Below are 23,419 nucleotides of genomic sequence, written 5' to 3' on the forward strand. Positions count from 1 at the left end.
CTCTCTCCTTCAATTCCTGCTGATTTACAGCTTGGATTTGGATGTAGAAAATGAAGATCATTCCAAAATGAAATGCAGTAAAATGATGGCCTTTCTCTCTGGCTCTGCTGTGTCATGAATCTACACACTGTCTTCCTAAAGAGTACCTCACTTTTTTGAGCTGCTGTGAGCTTTTTCAAATGGCTTCCCAGTGACATGGAAAATACCTCTGCCTAATCGTCTTTTGTTTAGTTCATTTAACTCACATGACAACAGGAGAGTGGGCCCTTAAGGGTAACTGGGCAGATACCTTTTAGAGATGACATGGCTTACAAAAGGAGTTGTACTGACAGACACTGGAAGACAGAAGTGAACTCTCCACTATGGGGATGAAAACACAGGATCCACAAGTGTGACAAACCCAAAACACCCTGCAGCCCAAGCAAAACCGCTGCTAAAAATGTCCCCGGTCAGCAACTGGGCATTATCTCTGGATTGTTCCTGAGCTTACCAGCCCTCCTGACCTTGATGCAGCCTATGTTAGTCTGGCCACTCCAACACAGATGCAACAAAAAGAGTTAGAACAATGTCAAGCTAGCTCATCCCTGTAAAACAAAGGCATCGCCTGGACTCAGATGACCACTAAAGCTTGTGCAGGTCTGGACTGCCATCAAAAGCATACTTCTTGATTTCTGACTTTCCTTTTACTTGTTTTTTTAATTCAGAGAATGAAAAACCTTTTTGACCTTCCATCCATTTTCTGTAGGTCAACACAGGGCTGTTGGGTCAGGAAAGTTGGAATACCCAACTTTCCAACCATACATGTATGGTTGGAACATGCAAACCGCACGCAATGACTCCCAGACTGAGAATCAAATGTAAGACCTTCTTGCTAAATGGCAACAGTGGAAACAAACTACAACTTGATGCATCTTAGAGCAAATCATAGGACTGTGCGATAAAACAATAACGATAGCTAATGATTTCATCCAAAATAATGTCGATAATTTCACTGCTCTGGAACCTCAAAGCATTATGGGGGATGTAGGGAACGGCAAGGCTTTAGCCACTCAACCCCTCATAGCCCAACTAAACAAGGCTGGTGGCTCTTTGGTTACCTAGCAATAAACTGTTGCGTAAATGCCCAACATTAGCGCACTCTTCACTCTCCAGAAGTCTGAGCAAACTCGAGTCCGATTCAATCCGGACATCCGTCGGACACTCCCCCACAGAGAGAAGTTTTTGTGACCACAGATGTGCAGTTTGTGATGAACTGACTTATACAGGAAACTACAATCACATTGAACTGTATTGTGTGCAACACCAAACTGATTATGTTGAGAGTCAGTGGAACCAGTCGCAAGGACATGTTCTGTGACTGCTGCTCTCGGTGCAGCACTGACGGTTGTGCGGTGGCGGGCCTGGTGGAGAAGAAACGGGGCCAGGCACTCAACAAACTCATCAGACTTGCATGTATCAATTACAGTTGTGGGAAATTAAGGAATTTGTCAAGAGAAGTGTTGGCAATCCGTAAACTCAACTATTAATTCTCAAGGATCGCCGGATAGCAGCACAGTCAGCGAGGTTCATGGAATACACCCAGTATGTGTGAGAAGTTTCATTTGTCTATTTTTTTATTTTTAGCTAGTTATGTTCCATAACTGCCTAAAAATAATAATAATAAAAACAGGATGGAGTAAAAGGAGAAAATAAGTACAACAACAGTTCAAGGGGAAATTGTAAATAAAAAACAAAAGGTCACAATACCAGTTTGGCAGCATTTTTGGATATTTTAAACAAAAAACTAATCATTAAAAATTTATATTGACTGATATGAAATACTTTTAATGTTTTTCTGCCATATCGCCCAGCCCTACTTTGCATGATTAATTAATTATTCCCATGCTTGGTTATTATTAAACAGTAGTACTGGTGTTTGAAAAAAAACTCTGAAATTCTGACAGAAGCAGCTGCATTTTCTGCAACAAAGCCACCTTGACACTTTTTAAGTTCTGCTTCCACCTCTCTGGATGTTGGTGGAGAGGAAACTGTGCAGTTATGTAATAAGTTATTGATTTTCCTCTTAAAGGAAGATTGAAGCACAGAGCCAGGGGTCTGAGGTTTCCCGAAGGAGCAGCTCCACTGACAACCCAGCGCTCCCTGCTGCTTCTTGAGGTAGCGAGACCCAAGAGCCCCCTCACATATCACTTTCACCTTCATGCCACAGGGACACAACACAGAACACCAAAGCCATTGTCTTCTGACATGGAGTTCGCCTGTCTGATCACATCCCTCTCAAGAAGCCAGCAGGCAACCAATTACAAAAAAGACATCTGTGCCACAGTTTGGATAGCTAAAAAGGGCAAAAGCTTAGAACGGCAAGAGGTTTGAAAGCAGGGATCGATGGAGATGTCTGAACCTGTTAGTGCAAGTGGAGACGAGAGCCTCTGCACTGCAGGGAGGGCTCCTTTGTCATGTAGGGGGGAGGGGCACAAAGAGGTGACTCCTCTGGTGATCAGGGGTCAACTGCTGCGATCATCCATCTTCTTCTTGACAGTGTCCTGTCAGCCAGGGCGCTCACGTTACTAAACACAACCGGCAGACCTCCATTGTGTTCCTGCGCCAATCTGCAGCCATATGTAAATGAAGGTACCGACCTCATGCATGGTCTAATGTGAACCTTGGCATCACCTTGGAAATAACATTAGCTGACATAAAGTCACAAAGGTCTCCTATACTGGGGCTTACAAAGTACAGCTAACCATCTGGCTTTGTTTGTGTGAGAATGAGGAATGTTTTCTTGGAATCTCTCCCTTCACGTGATGCGGCGTAGAGTCTCCAATTAGGCCTGGTAGGTCAGATTCCAAGAACTCAATCCCAATAAGCTGTCACTTTTTTACGCTTGTTAAATTTAAAATAGTCATGTCCAATTCACATTTGAAAATAAGTCTTAGGCTGGAATGCATAAACACCAACAAAACATCCATGCCCCATCACAAAGAAAATGATCTGTGACTTTCATAAAAGATCAGAAATCTGATGCTGTCTTCATTTTAGATTTTCTCTCCAAATGCTTTATGAAAAAGAGTAATGTCTCTAAGTTTATTTCTAATGTGTAGGCTTGCGATGTTGCTCAGTTCTGCAAATGAGTCTGGTGGATGAAGAAGTCTAAGGAGCCTTCAGCCTGACAGTTATCCATCACGTAAATGTCCTCAACAGGAAAAAAAACTAATTGAAACCACAGTACAGCTTAACAGGAATTAACTAAAATGTGTAAGAATCAAAAATCACAGAAAAATTCCAGAAAGTACAAACTGATACTAAAAGCCAGCTCTTCATCTATGACTGGTCCCAACAGCCTTGCATAAAAACTATTTTCACCTCATCGGTTACGAGATTCTGATTATAATATCATTGTGTCAGATAAATGTTCCTTATTTGAAGAATAAAAAATGGAGAGAATATTGGTGTATAAGAAGACATGTCTGCATGGTTGTCCTGTACTGACAACATGAAAGTCAGAAGGTCTCAGGGAAACAAAATTCCCGTTGCTCAAAATGAATCAGAATTTTCCCATCAAAACAGCTGTAAATTTCTCATCATCAGTCCCATGACATGCTTACAGTAAACTTCTCTTAATCACACTTTGGTTCATAAAACAGATGATGCAGCGTTGATGAAACACCTCTAGGAAATGTTGGGCAATGCTGCTTTATCTGTAAGATACTCACAATAATTAGATATGATTCATGAGGCCTGGGCACAACAGACAGGATTATGCCCACAAAGAGAGACTTCAAACATCTGCATGTCAACATCCAATAAATGTTGAAACTTGGTTGAGACATTTACTCACCTTTTTCACGAAACAAATAACCTCCCCATTTTCAGCCTAGACATCTGTTTTATCCATAACCTCAACCAGATCCATCCTCAATGGATTTAAGCCACTCCTATTAATGTCCTTTATCGGCACAACTTGTTTTACTCATTTATTTGTACATTTGTAAAACTTTAGCTTAATTTATAGCATCGTTTTATTCCATGTCGTCACCTTCTTAATATTTTGTCCTGTCATTTTTTTTCCAAGAGTGTTAGGTACAATATCTTTACAAAAGATATTGTGGCAAAACAATATCTTTTTGCCTAAAATATCTTTGGGAAAAAAAGAGATGGTGAGATTTTTTTTTTATTATTTTTTATTTTTTGCCAGAATCACTATTTTTGGCAAATAAAAATTTGATCTAAAAATGTGTGTATGTCCTCCCTTTGCTGCTCCTCATTCACAAGTGTATATTTGAAAGGGGAGAGGGTGAGGGCCTGGACGTGAAAGTAAAATAAGTAGTTTTCCTCTCTGCTTGCCAAACCCCATTTTCTAACTTTGTGCTTGTCCATTCCTAAGAGGAAGTACCAGTGTGTTGTCTACTAATGAGAAGAGATTAGAGCAAAAGACCCACAAAGAAATATGATAATGTAGTTAGGATTGTATATAGGAATCATAATCTGAAACTAAATGTGATCTGTTTTTTTCACATTCTACAAAAATAATTGTTGTCCCTCTACTAGTGGAGAAACTGAGATAAAGACAACAGACTGTTGGGGTAAGTCTTAACCACGTCAAAGCATCAGAAATAAGCTTTTCACACACATACAAAAAGTTATATGATAACATAATTCCTCTATGACCTTAGACAATTATTTATATGACTAGTCAGTAAAATCACCTGGGAAAAATCCAAAATATTTTCTGAAAAGTCAGTGTTTAAAAATGTTTTTATCTGTCAGTGGGTTTTCACAAATCGAACAATAAAAAAAATTGCAATATATTTTTGTTCCTCTAACAAACAGATAAAAACCTTTCTACTCTCTCTGACCAACAATTCAGATTGAGAGTTCCATCAGTCAACTGGGCCAAAGGCTAAATCTTCATATTTCAGAGGAAGGAGCCAGCACATTATTGGCATTTTACATGACTTAGGTTCTCTTTTCATTACTCAGTTCAGTTCAGTTCCTTTTGGTTTCACTTAAATATCTTGGGACTCCGCCCCTAAGTAATCGATTTTATAACATTGTCAACTCTATTGGAAGCAGGATCCTGAGCAAAGAATACTCCATCTGTGTGTTTGACTGCTACCTGCCAGGTCAGGACAACAAACAGGAAAAGCCATGGAAGCTCTTCATAGCAAGCACACGGTTGTGACAGGATCCCATCCATCACCAATTTATTCCAATTCTGAGTGATTTAGATCCATTTGGGTCTCCTGTGGGTTCAGCACACACCTGTCATTTGCATAATTAAGCCCTGGGGGAGCAGTAGAAGGCAGTCATTTGCTGCATTAAATCCTCACCTTATCAATCAGGGGAACATCAAGATACATGAGGACCCATGACACTTGGCTTCCTGCCTTCATTTGAAATGCTAAACAAAACTTTATTTCCATGCCAGAAGCTGGGCCTGGCTACTCCAACCACCAACTGGCTTCTATGCATGTTAGCTGTCTCAGGGAGATGAAGCTCTGCCCCTTCCCTCGGGGGGATCAATCATCAATCAGTCTCCAACTAACTTCTGTCTAAGTCCTAGACAGTCAAGACGGATGGTGCCAGCATCTACAGGATGCTGCAGTATCCCATTAATTCTCCTGTTAGCATGCACTAAGAGAAATAGCTGCAAGATGTGAAGCGTTTTATCTGTTCTCTAGCCGTCACAGTCGGCTCCCTTGTTTGGCCGAGGGTCACTAGTTAATCATTTCACAGGCGTTGGTTGTGATGTGTCAAAATCAGACAACATCCATTCTCGGCATTGAGTCAAACAAAGACACAAGTGTCCCCCAACAAGGGCCCGTTCTGTCTGAACGACTCGTTGGCTCTGCCACAACCAGCAGACAGTCCTGAACAGAACCAGGGGATGAATGGATGCTATTTTCACAACGCACACTCCTTCGCAAAATGAAACCCTGGCAGGCTGCTGGGACACTTCAACAGGCCTTTTTCAACACTCCCTCCACAGAGGCCACCGAACGAACGCAGGGGGCGCAGAGACTGACATTTACTGCAAAACAAAGAGTTAAAGACACACTGGGAAGAGGGGAGGGGTGGACATAGTGAAAGACAAGCGGTCCCTCTTTGCAGAGAGTGATGAATGAGTGGATCACAACAGGTTTTGGAGAAAGTCTTTCGCTCCACACAGGGGGCTTCTCAAATGGAATGACTGACAGCTAAACGCACCAACTCCACCTGCACCAACATGTCGGCTGGATACTTTACTCACTGCTCATGTTATTACCACAGAATCCTATAACAGGCTTGTCTTAGGAGAATAACTGCTTTATTGGTGCTCATCTGAAATTAGGACATGTCCATCAAATTAAATGGATGTAAAAAAAAAAAATAGAAACAGCTACCTTGCCAATTAAATCTATGGCACCGAGTCCTAAAATCCTCCAAAAGACAAAGACTGATTTTTTTTTCTGGATCTATAATTTAGCAAGGTCATTTATGTGTGTGCATGTATGTGTGAGTGTGTGTCCACTGTGAAATGCAAAACAGATCTCAGACATTGAGCATCTAACTCAGGGGTCCCCAAACTACGGCCCGCGGGCCGGATCCGGCCCGCCACGTCATTTGGTCCGGCCCCCTGAACAATGCCGGATCCGGCCCGCCTCCTCATACCAGAGAGCATTCAGTGTTTTTTTTCATATATTGTATTTTCCGGTTTATATGTGGATTTTTCTTCAACCACCAGGGGAGCTCTTGAGCAGATGTGAAACTAACTTTCCCTCAATGGAATATATACTAGTCAGTACCAGTCACCGTTTCACTCATGGTTTTTTCCATTTGCATTCTGGGTAACAATCTATCTAATAGCGCGAATGTGTCGTTGCGCGCGCCCCCCCCCCCCCCCCCCCCGACAGTTTCTAAGACAGAACAGCCCCCCCCCCCTCGACAGGAATTTTCTACAAAAACTAAAACCGGCCCCCGACCAGAAAAAGGAACAGCTATGTGGCCCTCGCAGGAAAAAGTTTGGGGACCCCTGATCTAACTCATCCCACTGCAGCAGTGTTGACTGACAGTGACAGAGTCTACAAGGCTCCTAATACTAGATTAAATCATGATTTTCAGCAAGAAAACTATAACTAACAAATCTGTCACAACAACTAAGCTACATCAGTTCTAGAGGGTAACTTCAAACTCCCCTAAAAGGTGTTGTCAGAACAAATTCAAAGGGATTTTACCAAAGCAGTTCCACGTCCCAGGTTTCAGGTTGAGCCAAGAGAAAAGCGGTGATAGGTCAGTTTGGGATAAAAATCTCAAGTTGTAGCCCTAAACTTCACAGTGTTTATGCAGTGGATTTGTATTTTTATCTCTTTGGGACAAGCATTCACAGATATTTAAACGTCCCAAAAAAAGAATGTGCTACACAACAGCACGGGGCTTTTGTTTGTATTTATTTGTCCCTCACATAATAAACATTTCAATATCCTTGAGGAGGATTCTCATTGGAGATATTCAAGCCTTCTCCCCAGACGGCTACAAACAGATGCTGAAGTTTAAATTCTTATTAAATGACAGTTAACAGAAAGCACGAGCCATTTTCAACCAGTATAACTGAAAAGTAATGTCTGGCACCCTCTCTCCACAAAGCTCAAAAGTTTGTGGGGAAACAAAAAGTGACCCTCAAAGCCAGAGCACTTTTCCTGCCATGGTAATTAGTTTTTACCCTGGTTGATACAGTGGAAGAGCAAGAAGGCAATAAAATCCAAGGGACACTACTCTGTTTCTTACAGTGAGAAAATAACCCTTATATATTGATTTCACCATTCACATTATCTATTTTGGATCTGCTTCGTGAAATTTGCCTCAAATTGTTTTTACAGTCACGGACAGTTGGACTAACTGCTCTGTTGTTCAACTGATAGAAATACTTTGAATTGTTTCTGTTCTTCAGGAAACTACTGAATGGACAATTTGGTGTCAACGGAGCCACTGCAAGAAGTGCTGATGGTGCAACATGATTCTCATTTTATTTAGATCAAGCACCCCTTAATACAGAAGTGTCTCATGGCTCAGCAGAGATAAAGCTAATAAAGGTGCAGCGTCAAAGCTGGAGTTTGATTCACATGGATTTAAACAATGCGGGGATAAACTCAGCGTGCTGCTGCCTTACCTAGAGGTACTTCCTTAAGTTGCTCCTCAAAGAGATTAATTAATAGAGGCGGGCTTCCGTTGTGGGGACTTTGCAGTGAGACACAATAAGAAAAGGTGGTTGGAGTGATTAGTTTTGAGCGTTCTCTCTGTGGAGAGAAGTTCTGAGGTTTTCTTCAAACCTGAGGGCACGACTGGATCTTATGCATATTAAAACAACAACAATAAGAAGTCGCTCCATGGGGCTGAATCAGTGATAGCCTGCTAACATTAGAGACATAACACAACTTGAGGCAGGCTGTGTTGCTCTAAATTACATGGCCTAATATATTTCATTAGCACACCTCCCTCAGAGGGGTCCCTAATGGATGACAGCGTGGCAGAAAGCTCATCTGCCAGGGATGCTAATTTGTTCTAAAGCACATTCCGTTCACTTATTACTGGCTGCTGCTCCTTATAAGTGGTTTAGATTGAGGTTGTCCACTTTGAAAAAAGAAGGTCTTGGCTGATGATGCACGCCACTTTAGTTCTATGACCAAAGATGGCCCGGTTTAATCTACTGGATCTATTCTAAGGATTTTTATCTTTCAAGCCGGGTAGCTACCAAAAAGCAATCCTGCGAATATTTCAGGACAGAAAAGGCAAATTATCTTTGACTGAAATGTCATTGTTAGAGCCTCACAAAAACAATTGAACCCTTCCTCTTCTACTGCTACAGAAGAAGCCGCCGTATCTGTTATCCGTTGTGTCAGGACTGTTTGGGGGAACAGGATAGCACAGCTTCCTCTGAACCAGTGGGCTCTGCTGCTGACCAAGTCGGCTTTGGATCACTTGAAGAGAAAAGTGTTTGCGCTGAAGAGCTCAACTCAACTTACTGAATAATCCCCAAGTCAACAGACTCAGGCTGATAAAATGAAGAGCTTTACAATCAATTAGAATAGAATCTAATGATTCAGCTGCATGAATCCTTTTACCAACATAAATATTCGGCCGTCCATGTCCATATTGTTACTATGCTTTCTATTGGTTGTTATTTAAGCAAATTACAAGTTTGTGAACTACACATTTCTTCTTTTCAAACTATTGCTGTGCTATGACACCTCTAGCCACACAGGTTAAATGAAGTTCAACTACTTACGCTCACAAGCATCTCCTTTCTGATGAAATCCAGCTTTGCATATACATTTCCCAATGGGCACGAGCCATTCCCCTTCAGCGCTGCAGTGCATCTTGGGAGAGTTATCAGCCTCCTCCTCAGCATCATTCACACACATGCCTTCCACCTCCACCAGCGAGGAGAACTCCGATCCTGTCACTGTGTCTGGGAAGGTGGCCAGATTCTCAATGATCGACCAGCACTTCTTGTAGTAGACTTTGACAGAGACCAGGGCGATGCATGCCCCGACGTCCTGGAAGGCGAGGTAGAACCCCCGTCTGGACAGTGGACCGATGATGCGCACCTCCGTATTCAGCTTCATCTTCCTCTCGCCCAGGTCTCCCTGGGTGAAGCTCTCATCTGCCGCGATTGTATCAATTTTCACATACTGATTCTCCCTCAAGCCCCGGCCAACCTCGGAATCTGTTTCCTGGTAATACAGGTTGAATGTCTCCTTGCAGGCACCCACTACACCAGGTAGGCTGTTACAATCCCTCAAGGTGAACTTCAGCTCGACAAAAATTCTCTGGGCATCGCCCTTCTCTATCCAGTTAGTCCGAAGCCAGTTGTTCTGATTGGGCTCCATGACTTTACAGACCTGGTAGGTACGGATGGGTGTGTAGTTTTCATCCAAGCCACTGATCTCTTCCCACTAAAAGGAAATAAGATGCATTAAAAATGAATCTATCCATAAGGAAATGCATTTCAATATTGCTGTGAGGTGCAGACGGAAACTAAAATTGGAGCTGATCAAACTAACTGATCAAAGGTGTATGAAATCTAGAGAAATGACCTGCAGAGGGAGGACGAAGATTGGATGTTCTATCTTACACACACATCTTTAAACAATGATTGTGTTTTGTTTATCAGATTGTCCTTGCAATTTTTATTTTAAAAGTTTGTCACTACTTGCTTTAATAAGACTTGTGCAAGTGGTTCATTTAAGGCCTTTGTGCTCTGAATGTTAAAAGCCGGCTGCATTCAGAAGCACAAACTAGCCTCGCGAACTCGTCCCTCTCCTGTGTGTGTGTGTGTGTGTGTGTGTGTGTGTGTGTGTGTGTGTGTGTGTGTGTGTGTGTGTGTGGGTGTGTGTGTGTGTGTGTGTTTAAACCATTATTATCCCCTATTGCACAGCGGAGAAAGCACCGAGTGAAAAAACATCGAGATGCAGAGGGCATCCACTGGAATGCATGTGAGCAATGCAGGGATTCTGCAGACTTACCCCATTGGGAGGATAGGAGATCCACTCCAGCTCTGTCTGCTGCGCCTTCGAGTCCAGTAGAATCACTAGTGACAGAAAAACAAGAGGCAGGTGGTTAAAACTCACTCCAGGGGCAGGAGGACTTGTTTTCACTGATAGGCCACGTGTGTGTGTGCGTGTGTGTGCGTGTGTGTGTGTGTGTGTGTGTGTGTGTGTGTGTATGCGTGCATGTCTATCTGTCTACAACGCATAGCTACCTGTGACCTCATTCCTGCAAGCACCAGCTCTAAGGCTGAAACATGCAACACAAGGCGCTGCAGCAGCAGGCAGGTCCTGGTCTGCTGGGAAACTTTTCATTGAACACGGGAAACATCCAGAGGTCGGTCATCAATTGGTGAAATATTTAGAAACGCAATTTGCAATTATTGGTTGCTCACTTCAGCTACTTCTAACTGTTTCATTATGATATCAAGATAAGAGCATGTATGATTCTTGATCATGTTAAATCATAATAACCATAAGACTGTTGAATCTTGTAAAACTAGCGGCTTATTTTGGATGTTTCCGGGCAGCGCATGGCGGAGACGTCTGGAAATCAACTTCTTTAAAGAGGTTTTATTATTAGCAGTCAGATCGATTCTCTGGGAGGCTTGGACGGAAAACAGCCCGGCTGCGCTCAGACGACGCGCTGTGCGCTTTGTCGATTCGGAAAAATCCCGAAGATAGACATTTAAAATTCACCTCATCAGATCAGCCGGCGCAAAACGCTCGATTAGTGCTGATCGACAGGCTACAGTTTTTTATATTATTATCGTCGTTAAAAATCTAATTGATCCTTTGGTTTCATTTTAGAATGTCCTTCATTTAATATATCTGATCCGATTTGCAAAGCGCGTCCAGTTGTACCCTCCTTTATCTTATTTTGTTTCTCGCAGCCTGGCTTAAGTTGAGCGTCTGGAAGCGACCGCGGCTCCGTGGCGGACTGTCGTATTTCAGGCTGGACTGTCAGACCCGAGGCCACTTTGGAGGAAATAACCGTCCAAGCTGCGTCCTGATGGACGGCGCACTCACTCCGAGCAAGGCCAGCCTGCTCATCGATCCGCTCATATTACCCAGTTAGTGGAGACGGATCGCAGCTTTAGCGCTGAACAAACAAGCTGTTAATACCTGGAACAAAAAACAAGATAATCTGCAAATAATCCACGTTTCAGGATTGGATCACCGTGCGTAAAAACACTAAGAGCAACCCGCCGCTCTGTGTCGGGATGTTATCGCCGCACACGCTTCGCTGCTAATAATAACAAAAGTTAAAATAATTGATAAATAACAAAACCAGGGATGTCGTGACTTTTGTTCATTTTTTCCAAAAGGACGTCGGTTTTTTCCGGACAACGACTTGCTGCTCCGTGGGACAGACGAAAACAATCCAAACTTTGGGAACTCACCTTCTTTAGCGTTCTGCGCTCGCCCGCCGCCCGCATGGCAGCACAGGAGAAGGAACGGCGTAATCCAAAGCCACGGGCTGGAGCTGGAGCTGGAGCTGGAGCTGGAGCTGGAGCTGGAGCTGGATCTGGGGAGCATAGTGCCGCTGCGGGTTCAGTCTGGACCGTAACTCTCGCTGCTGCCACCGTCTCTCGCGCTTTCCATTGACGACACTGAAGCGGTTCTCTATAACGATCCGATGGTCCCAGCTCAAATAGTGTTTGCTGCCGCGGGGAGGAGACAGGCACTGCACGGCTATCAGTCACCGAGATGGGCGGGGTGGATGTCCAATGGGAGCGCGCCAAAAGAAACGTCACGAAAACAGAGAGCAAATAGGGAGGAAATGCTGGTTTTCTTTGTGTGTGTGTGTGTGTGTGTGTGTGTGTGTGTGTGTGTGTGTGTGTGTGTGTGTGTGTGTGTGCTTGTTTGTAATACCTTGTGGGGACGATTTTCCTGACATATACTACGTTGTGAGGACCGGAGCCTGGTCCCCACGAGGGGAAACCCTGTTTTTGGGTCAGGGGTCAGAGTTAGGGCTAAGGTATGAATTGAGTTTTGGTTGGTTAGGGTTAGGTATGTGATGGTTAGGGTTAGGAAAAGGGTAAAGGTCAGGTTTAGGCTGTAGAAATGAATGGAAGTCAATGGAAAGTCCCCACAAAGATAGCAAAACAAACATGTGTGTGTGTGTGTGCGTGTGTGTGTGCTTTTTTTGTTTGTTTGTTTTAGGGGTAGACATAGGAGGAAGGTCTGGAGACAGATACGATATTTTACGTTTTCCAGGGAAGGAAAGGAACGTCGACTTCAACTGGGACGTTAGTAACTGACCACCTCACTGAAGGAAAAGAATATCCTAATATCGAACCAGATTTCTTACTCTGTTTTGAAAATATCTTGTTTGGTATTGCAGATGTCAAGATGAAAGACTCCTCTGCCATTTTTCTTATCAATATCTTGTTTCTTCCAAAGTTTCTGTTTGCTAAAACAAAATAAAGTACAGGAAACAATTTTGTAAAGGATTTAAAACTGAATATTGATGCAGTTTCACACTCAAACGACAAAAATGCTGCACAATTTAACTTTTTAACTGGCATTTCTTCATTTTCTTGTCATTTGTTTTGGGGATTTTATGTCCCATTTTCTTGGATGTGTACTATTTTTCAAGACTGCTGGGCTTGAAAAATAGTACACAGTCACCGAGTTTACTAGTAAATAAGGTTTACTTCTAAACTTTATTTAGAAGTAACGTTCTAAATAATGCTGAGAAAAAGAGTGTAGATTATACAGTGTTAGCATTTCACCAATAAACATTTTTATTTGCTGTTATTGTTTAAATAGTTCTGCAGATATGTGATGTGAATTTACTAGCTGAATTACCCTTGATTAGGTCCATTTCTAGGATCAGTTCAATGCAAATATTATTTGAAACACCAAGCTAAATTAGTTTATTGTGGTTATATTTGAAAATGTATATTTAATAAATTGAATTGATCTAGAACACATCCAACAGTTTATAACAAGCATGATATTATCCATCTTTCTTGATAGACATTTAAGATGAGCTTAGATTAAACACCAAACAGGGCTGAGTGTCCCTGCTGAAGGTGTCTTCCATCCCATCTGTCCTGTGTGATGAAAAGAAGCAAGAAATATTAAAACATTACATAAGAAATAATAATAAGCAGGGTGCTGTGGTGGCGCAGGGGCGGGGCACGGCCCATGTGTGGAGGCCGGTGGTCGCGGGTTCGGTTCCCGGCCTGGCGGCATTTGCCGCATGTCTTCCCCTTCTCTCATGGCCCTCTTTCCTGTCGGGCTTCTTTCGGATGGAGGCCACTAGAGCCAACAAAACCTTAAAAAAAGAAGAAATAATAACAAACTTTTAGATTCTATGTGGCAGCTAAATGAAATGTTGCTAAATTAGTATGAAAAGTAGCATAAATTTGAATTATCCAACTAATATAATTTTTCATAATACATTCTTTTATAGTGCCAATTCCTACATTGCTCTAAGTTTGATTGTCATCTTCAGTTACATCACTAACTAAACTCTATCTTCAACTAATTTTAAATAACAGTAAAATAAATTTAAAAAATCAATAATTGCATATTTTTTTATTTCTAACATAGTTTATAAAGAAACACAAAGTCAGACAAAAACCAATATATATATATTTTCTTTAGTCTGGTCACTGAGGACACCAGTAAATAAATCCCACTGTTTCTTTGTTTTGTTTTTTTTTTTTTTTTTTTTTTCATATTCTCAATATTATGTTTGATGAATTAATGTAGTTAACATTAATTAAATTTGAGCAAAATCAAATTGTTTATAGCTACTAAAGAACTGGATCCGTCTGGGAAGTACGCTGAGATGGCCTACTGGATGTTATCCTAATTTTTCCACATATAGTTTGAAAGATTTAACAAAGGCTTTTAAAGCTTCAAAGATACAGATGATGTAGACCATTGAGCAATTTCCTATTAGAGAAAAGACTTTCAATTCCCCCCTGGCTCCTCTGTCTTTAATGTTTTTGCCAAATATAGCATTTGATGGAGGGACATTAAATGGTGTTTTTATCTGCAGAAGGTCACCTTAAGTAGCGGAAAGTCCCACTGAGACGAAACGTTCACACAACAGGAACTGATTCACTGCTGCTCTGCTGCTTCTCAGACATTCAGCAGAAGGATGGACCGAGGTCTTTAAAGCTAAGAAAAAATAATAATCATCATAATTGTGAAAAACAATTAAAAATTTGAAAGTTAATTTCCCATTTCTCAGATGACTTGGCATATCACTTAAAAAAGAAAGCGTAAAAGCTAGGCTCATTAATGCTTTATACATATAGCTTTTTTTCAGGTCACTAATTAATCTCCATTACTCCCCAACAGGAGAAGCAGCTGTAATTATTGTCCACAAATATTGATTAATAAACTGTGTTTGTAAATATGGTCAGGGCTCGACAAGGACTCTCATCAAGGTTTATGTACTTTTGCTTTTATTGGTTTTTATTTGGTCTGTTTGGCATATTTATTATGCAAATGACTGCTAATCCTTTCTGACTTTAATAAACACTGGAATCCTGCATGGATGTGTTTAACTAATGATTGTTGAAATGAATCTGGATTAATGTTACTGCTTTTCTATTAATTGCTTGCATTTGAGCAGAGCCACAGCAGTAAACAGCATGAGAGAGGAGCTTTAAGAAAACTGTTTCATGCTAAAAGTTTCATTTTTACAAGGATTCTATTTGCCCAGCTTGGCCTTTGTAGGAGTGATATGTATACACAGCCTTGAAAAGTATTCATACCCCTTAAGAACATGTTATAATCACATTTTATTCCAAGTTATTAAGATGTCATGTGATGTGACAAACTGCCTTGTAATGAGTGTGTAAATGCAAAGAGAAAACAAAATAATAATAGTTTACAATATGTTCTCAGAAGAGAACAGAATAGATATTAGTCATACACTCCATAAGTCTGGCCTCAAAGGAAGGATGAGAAGGAAAAGCACCTGTTTGCACCAAGCTTCTCAGATGAGACCAAATTCAATCTTATTGTCCCACAAGCAAAACACTATGTGTGGCAGAAAAATACCACTGCACATAGCAGCCGTAGCTCTCCATCCCTGGGTGAAATCTCTCCTCCTGAATACTGGCTTTGTTCCTCACTTGTCCGCGGCCTCTCTCTCCACTTGGCATACAGTTTCAGGGTGATGGAGTGTGAGTGAATATGAGTACCTTCTTTGTTTTATCATTCATTTCATTCTTTCTTCTCAGTAAATAATTTTCTAATATATCTTATGATATAAAATTCACACCAGACGTTAACATCAACCTAATTCCCCACACATCAGAAGATCAAAGTAAATGAATCCAGATATGAATCCATGGTGAAAAAGAACTAAATGAACTGGAATTAAAGCAGCAACTGTTCAAACAGATCATTTCTGTATGGAGAAATGAAACACATGGATTGCTCAGGTTTTATTTAGACACAAACTCTCATACCTTTAGCACCTTTAAATGTTGGATTTTTAATATCTAGTTATATCAATAGATTTTTCATTGCAGGCAGACAGGCAGGCAGATGTATTCATAGAGCAGTTTCCTATATAGATCAATTTCATAAATGTAACAAAATCAAAAGATCACAAAACAGGTAAAAACATTGCTTTGAGTACATTTGTGTTCGTAAGTTTTACTGACCACTGGCTATATTTTACTTCAGCTCTATATGAAACATAACATTTCATCAACCCTGTTGCCTGTACTAACACTGTAAAACCATGCATGTCTTTAAAAAAGATAAAAAATAAAAACCGGAACCAGAACCAGTTATTGGGCTTTCTATGGCCTCCTCATTGTTTGTCTGTCTGACTCCTCTGGTCAGAAAGTCACATAATATATTTAATATTTATGAGTTTAAATGAGGGACGAGTGACTTTTTTGAATTAGTTTTTTACTTGTTTTACCTTCATACCACACTCCCAGATCTGCTCTGGAGAGTAATTACACTGTTGTTACACAGTACTGTGTAACAACAGTGTAATTACTGTCCTACATTCAGGAAAGTAATCTACTCCAATCTGGTCATCGCTTAGAAAACCTTCTGGAGGTAAAACTAGGGGTGAAAGTAGTTTAAAATTCCTGGGGTATCACAAAAAAAAAAAAAAAAAAAAAAAAAAAAAATATATATATATATATATATATATATATATATATATATATATATATATATATATATATATATATATATAAATAATTCCCTTCTCACCCTCCGTGGGTGGTCTCTTTCATCCTCTGAGCTCGGGTCCTCTACCAGAGGCCTGGGAGCTTCAGGTTCTCCTCCAGTATCGTGGCTGTGCCTAGAACTGCACATTTCTGGACTGAGATGTCTGATGTTGTTCCTGGGATCTGTTTGAGCCACTGCTCCAGTTTGGGGGTGACTGCCCCGAGGGCCCCGATGACCACAGGCACCACTGTGGTCTTCACCTTCCAGGCCTTCTCCAGTTCCTCTTTGAGGCCCTGGTATTTCTCCAGTTTCTCGTGCTCCTTTTTCCTGATGCTGTAATCACTTGGTATTGCTACATCCACCACAACAGCTTTCCTCTGTTCTTTATCCACCACCACAATGTCCGGTTGGTTCTTCATTACCATTTTGTCTGTCTGGATCTGGAAGTCCCACAGGATCTTAGCTCGGTCATTCTCCACCACTGTTCCCCACTTTGACCTCGGGGCTTCCAGTCCATATTCGGCACAGATGTTCCTGTACACTATTCCTGCCACTTGGTTATGCCGTTCCATGTACGCTTTCCCTGACAGCATCTTGTACCCTGCTGTTATGTGCTGGACTGTCTCAGAGGCCTCCTTGCACAACCTACACCTTGGGTCTTGTCTGGTGTGGTAGATCTGAGCCTCTATTGCTCTGGTGTTTAGGGCCTGTTCCTGTGCAGCCAGGATGAGGGCCTCTGTGCTGTCCTTGAGTCCAGCTTTTTCCAGCCATTGGTAGGATTTCCTGATATCAGCCACTTCAGTTATTTGTCGGTGGTACATCCCATGTAGGGGCTTGATGGTACCTCCAATATATGATGATTTTTTTTGTGAAGCGATAAAAGTTGGGTAGCTCTTGAATTGCTACAACATACAGCATGTCTCTTAGCCCACTGGCTGCAATGTTGACACCCCAAGATGAGACCTAAACTCTGAACATCATGGCATGGAGTGCATCCCAGTTTTCCATGTCTGGCATATAACCATTCATTTTAGCTTTTAAGCTGGTTCTATTGATCCTGTGTCCACACAGAGGGATAATCAGCAGCCCAGCATCATGACTTGTTTGTTCTGAAGATCCTGCAGCTTCATCTTCCTAACATGGCGCCTCCTCACCCTGACTCTCATACTGACAGGAGGAACCACAGAGCTCTGTTAGGTTAAAGCTCATCTTCTGAAGTTGGGATATTTTTCCTCCAACAGGTTCCAGAGGAATCACCTCAAACCAGATGTTGGACTGGATTTTATTTCAATGTCATTTGTGAATGTTAGAGCCTCATTTTCAACAGTGGAGCTATAAAGGCTGACAAAGGTTATTTTGGAGAAAATCTCATCAGCATTAATAGTTCCACTAAATAAGAGGCGAAAAAAAAGTTTGATAAAGGAAAAGCCTCTCAGACTCTGAGCCCGACAGCACCAAACTATTTTTTTATTAGACAATTAATTTAATTTCACATAATTATCGCGTTAGAAGCCATTTGTTTGTTAGATACTTAATGAAACATATTTACCGTGTTTCAGAAACTACAGCGGCTGTGAAGAGCCACAGCAAAGGTAAACAAAGGTAAAACAACCTGAACAGGTGATCAACTCTAAACCACTCGCACCTTTTTACTCTCCGTCTCTCTCTGTCATTTAAGCATACCCGTTGCCATGGCAACCTCCTGCACTCCACAAGCCGACCACAGATTATGTTAAAAGCATTCAGTCCATTATGATATCAGGTTTGCAGGCTTGATATTTATTTTGCGATCATTAATAAGCGCTCCCCTGAACACAGCGGTGGTTGATTAGTTAATTTTAAACTCCTGCTCTGCTCTTTATTTTAATAATGGAACCGAAACACACAGAATTGCACAACACCTTGTTGAAACAATAATCACTGAGATTATTGTTGTTGTTGGGTCATTAATTTGAACCCATTTGTTGATTTTTGTTGTTGTTGTTCTTTAATAAAGTTACGAACGTTTTAAGCCAATCAGAGGAGGACCTGCTGGCTGCGTTCAGTTTGTCACCTAATGCTGAGATCGACTCAAAACCCTCCGCTATCGACATATTGCAGCCCTGCTCTAAGCAAAGCACTAAGAGTTCAGAAACAATATGAAATGGGAAAAAATTTATTTATTAACTGATTAAGTCATGTTTTAGATTGTTCTTGAAAAACGAATCAGTCACGGCTGCACAGTGAACCCGTTGATTCTTTACACCAGACAGCCGCTCTCCTCTCTTGCAGGTACTGCGTACCCCCTCTAAATCTTTTAGGGGTACGCAGTACCCAACCGTACCCCCTTACTTTCACCCCTGGGTAAAACATTCCTCTTTATTGAGTAAAATCATATAGCTGGGCAAAAAGGCTGTCCTTTGTATAAAAGTTAGTACTGTAAGAGTTTATAACATTGATCTACTTTCCAGCCAGAACACAGAGGTCATCCTACATCCTACCTACTAACCCTACACTGCTAGGTGAGGTGATGCAAAGTATACTAATATGGTAAAGTAAAAAATGTACTCTAGTATAACATTGTCATTACTTGGTAGTGATTTTACCAAGAATTTAACTGGAACTTGGTATGGGTAAACACAGTCTTACATACCTATAGCTGGAATAATAAAAACAGAAGGTTCTTCTGTTTTATTATTATACTTTTGAGATTCTCCAGCAGGTCATCTGAGCTGATCTGAGCCATGCAGGACAAACTCTAAAATTATCCTAAACATGTTAGAGTTTAAAATAAAAGTGTAACATGCTGCATATGTTCTGTAAACATAAAAGCAGAGAAAAAACAGATATGTATATTTGAAATTCTTGTGAGATTAAAAAAATTATAGATGAATCTAGTTTAAAGCAGAGTGTCAAAATCATTTTCATTTTGGGCCATTTTACCCAAAAAGTATTATAGCTTTCTCTGCTGTTTTTAATATTAAATAATATTTAATATCTTTTCACACTGATGTAATTTGGTCCTATAAAAATAAAACCTGAACTGAGCTATGGTGGGCCAGATGTGGCACTTGGGCCTTGACTTTGACACACATGGTTTAAAGTATTGAACATTTAAATTCTCATCTCCAGATGGAAGAATGAATATTGTTACAATTAAAGAAATCTGATTGTTCAAAGTTTTCACTTTAAGACGTCAGCTCTCTCCTGTTGTGTATCAAGAAAACAAAAATTTATCCCAGAAGTTTTCTGAACAAATCAGTTTCATCTCTCTGGTAAATGAATCTTGGTGGTTTTCTTTCAGCAGTGAGTTGAGATGTAGTGGAAATTGTGTTCTGGGCTCAAGTGCTTGGTAAGTATCTTTAAATCCCTCAAGCTGCCCCTGTGATCTCCCTTCTATGTTCTGTGGGTCACTCTGCAGGGCTGCTAACCGCGCACTTCCAAGCAGGGGTCTCAAACTCCAGTCCTCGAGGGCCGCTGTCCTGCAGTTTTTAGATGTGCCACAGGTACAAAACACTGGAAGGAAATGGCTTAATTACCTCCTCCCTGTTAGATCAGTTCTCCAGAGCCTTGCTAATGACCTAATTATTCTATTCAGGTGTGGCGCATCAGAGGCACATCTAAAAGTTGCAGGACAGTGGCCCTCGAGGACTGGAGTTTGAGACCCCTGCGGGTCCTTTAATTTGGGGGAAGGTGTGTTTTCCTTTCCACGGGAATCTGTTAAACATTCATCCAGTGTCTTCATCAGCAGGCAGCACTTAACTCCTGTACCAGTGTTTCCTCCCTCCAGGCTCAAATTACATGTCTGCTACGGCGCCTATGGACTGCTGAGGTGTGTAAAGAAGTTGGAAATGTTTCTGTACACAGCCGCACCTTGTTCCTATCCACCTCCCAGACTATGTTGGTAAGTCCCTCAGCCAGCCGCAGGCTGGTCCAGGCACCCAGCAGCCCAGCTTGGGCCAGTCTGAAGCCTGCCTGTTAGGGCTCTGGAGGACAGCACCACCACAAGCTTTAATAGCGACCATAGGAAGCAGCCCAGAGGCCCTGTCAAATGGCAGTTTGGTTTCACAAACGGGCAATTTGCTTCTTTTTATAGATGGGTAATACGGAAAGGCCGTCCCACAGAAAATCTCAAGTGTTGGAAATCTAACTGATAGTGTTGTGGGGCAGCTCAATTTCATTTGCACCCGACAATGTTTTGTTGATATAATCACATTCTTGCTTTACTTTGTAAAAAAAAAAGTCACTGTAGAATTTACAGTAACTTACTGGCAGCAGGGTTGCCAGCCAGTTACTGTAATTTTTACGGTAAAGAAATTACAGTAACTTTACAGTAACCTTAATGTAATTTTTTTTACAGTAGCCTTACTGTAATTCTATTACAGTTTTACTGTGATTTTATTGTAGTTTTACTGTAATTTTTATGACTATCTTACTGTAATTTGATTAGTGTTAGTGTACACTAATCAAATAGTACAGTAATTATATAACATGGTTACTGTGATTTCATCACATTTCTATCATAATAAAATCACAGTAGTCCTGCAGTAGAATTACAAAAAGTTGTCATTTTACAGTAGTTCATGAAACGGCATACTTTGCGAGCTTTTAAAAGTTTAAATGTGAACTTGCAACTTAATTTACTAAACTCTTAAACTCTATCTAATTAAAACAAATATACATATATATTTTAAAATTGCTTTATTTTATTGTCAATTTAAATCTGACAAACTGAAGAAAAACAAAATATAGTATTTTGCAACAGCAATATTTGCTTGTTACATGGAAATCAAAGTATTGTAACCAAAGTGAAAATACTCTGATCTAAAAACAAAACTGATACATTTACCCTCATGGTAACATTACATTGAATACAATGAATTAAATAATCTTTACTAAAACAAAAGTTCCCAAATGTCAAAGTTTCCAAGCAAACTGCATGTCAAAGTCATAAAAACAATGTTTTACCAGCTTTTCATGTAAAACATGGAGTCAAAATTCTAAATGTCTGTCGTTTTCTTCCTTTGAAGGAAGGAAGGTATCCAGCAGTGTCAAATGTTAAAGTTACATATTTTTCAAAACTTTATTTGAACCCCAAGAGTACATCTTAAACATTTGGGCAAGTTTAAGACTTGGTGAACAACCAAACAAAACCAACATGGATGAGTTCTGAGTTGGTCTCAGTCCTGAACTTCTCCAGAAATCAAAGGGTTGCTGGAAAAAAAAGAAAGAAAAACATGTTTTAATACATGAGATAAACAGCACATTAAACTGCATTCATGTCAGTTAGGGTTAGCCTAACCCTTTCTGGGTTGAGGCCTATGAATCGCCTAAAAACAGATGGGACACTTTTCAAAACGATCCTTTTGTTTTTTATAGTACATGTTACATTTTTAGACTAGAAGCCTTTGAACTACCAAATATGTTTTGTAAAGGCATTACTGAAATAGTTCTCATAGTTCTCACCTATGAAAAAATACTCTAGGTGGCAAAAGGGGCTGCTGGACCCGCTTGTGCCCTTTGATGCAGCTTCCTGAAAAATAACAATGTTCAGAGATATTAGTTTTAAATTTAACTTAATACTCAGGTACAGAGAGACATTTCCATAAACAGATACATTCCGCTGTCTCTATCCATGTGTTTGCAGACAGAGACACCTTCTGTGCCTCCATCTGTAGACCTAAGGATGGCAGATACTATCTATTATCAGTATTAGTATCTATTAGTCTTTGGACAGAAGGATGGAAGTTACAGTGAGACAGAGAATTGGAGTATCTGGGGCAGTGAGAAGGGTGAGGAGTCGGTCTTGTCACCTGCCACAAGATGCCACCCTGGGCGGTCGCATATTGCAGAATCTGGCATTGGCTGATTAATCACAATTAATCACTATGCCTAGCTTTGTAAGCTTGAAATATAAATATACACACAGCTGTGTAAACCCCTCTTGCTGCAGCCAACAATTTGAAATCCAAGTAATTATCTTGCATTTGTAGTCTCCCATACTTAATAGCAACGCAGAGAAATTTACTCCACTACGCATACATACAAGTGGTACCAAACTTGTTGAGGAGCCAACCGATAGATAAGATCTATTTTATTTTCTAGTTCTTGGTTTCCCCACCCTTTTATGACACCGCCAAGGGCAACTGCCCATGAAGCCCATATCAAGGATGCACATTCTGAAAAAATGTTTTGATGTCTCAAACCAACCATGTCTGAAGATTCTTAGTTTTCCAGGTTTTTATATTCAGGAAGGTTTAGTCTGTTTGTTTTAAACGTTGGTTTAGAAATGTTCCTCTACATTTATTTCCTGTGTGAGGCGGTACTCTATTGTCTTCATCCAGCCGAGCAATGACCGGTGTTATTCGTGCACGTCAAATTGCGGGCTAGTAAACTAGATGTGCACAACGTTGGCTAAAGACCCAACACAAGAAAGTTGAAACTGTTCAACTCTTGTTGCTGTCGCAGAAAAAGTATTTAGCTGTTCGTAGCTACCCGTGTGTAACGCGGTGCTGTAAACTAGATAACCCTCCGCGGGAGAGAAGCTCTGATGTTAAAATAGATGGTTTGATTGATCTACGTTATGTAATATTAACGCAATAAAATGTTCAAGTTAATCGTGTGCACTAACGGATTAACGTTGACAGCCCTATCTGCGAGAGGAAAAAAAATAAACAGCTGAGGCATCCTACCCTCAAACAACTTCCGCAAAAAGACCAGAATAAGCCACCTGCATATTCTAGGTGAACTGA

At 40.8% G+C, this 23,419-nt stretch overlaps 1 protein-coding gene across 1 annotated transcript in view; it reads right to left on the bottom strand.

Annotated features, from left to right (window-relative positions):
* The window catches only part of epha7 (eph receptor A7), a 168,202-nt gene extending 156,050 nt beyond the window's left edge, over window positions 1-12,152 (bottom strand). The window contains exons 1-3 of the mRNA XM_088001716.1: window positions 11,924-12,152; window positions 10,500-10,564; window positions 9,260-9,929 (exon numbers count right to left, since the gene is read on the bottom strand). Of these exons, the coding sequence (XP_087857842.1) occupies window positions 9,260-9,929; window positions 10,500-10,564; window positions 11,924-12,059 (871 nt within the window). The 5' untranslated portion in view covers window positions 12,060-12,152. The remainder of the gene's footprint in view (window positions 1-9,259; window positions 9,930-10,499; window positions 10,565-11,923) is intronic.
* Window positions 12,153-23,419: the final 11,267 nt, after the last annotated feature.

Source organism: Poecilia mexicana, unplaced genomic scaffold (assembly GCF_051168715.1).
Source record: "Poecilia mexicana isolate PSO_F unplaced genomic scaffold, ASM5116871v1 scaffold_21, whole genome shotgun sequence".
NCBI classification, from domain to species: domain Eukaryota; kingdom Metazoa; phylum Chordata; class Actinopteri; order Cyprinodontiformes; family Poeciliidae; genus Poecilia; species Poecilia mexicana.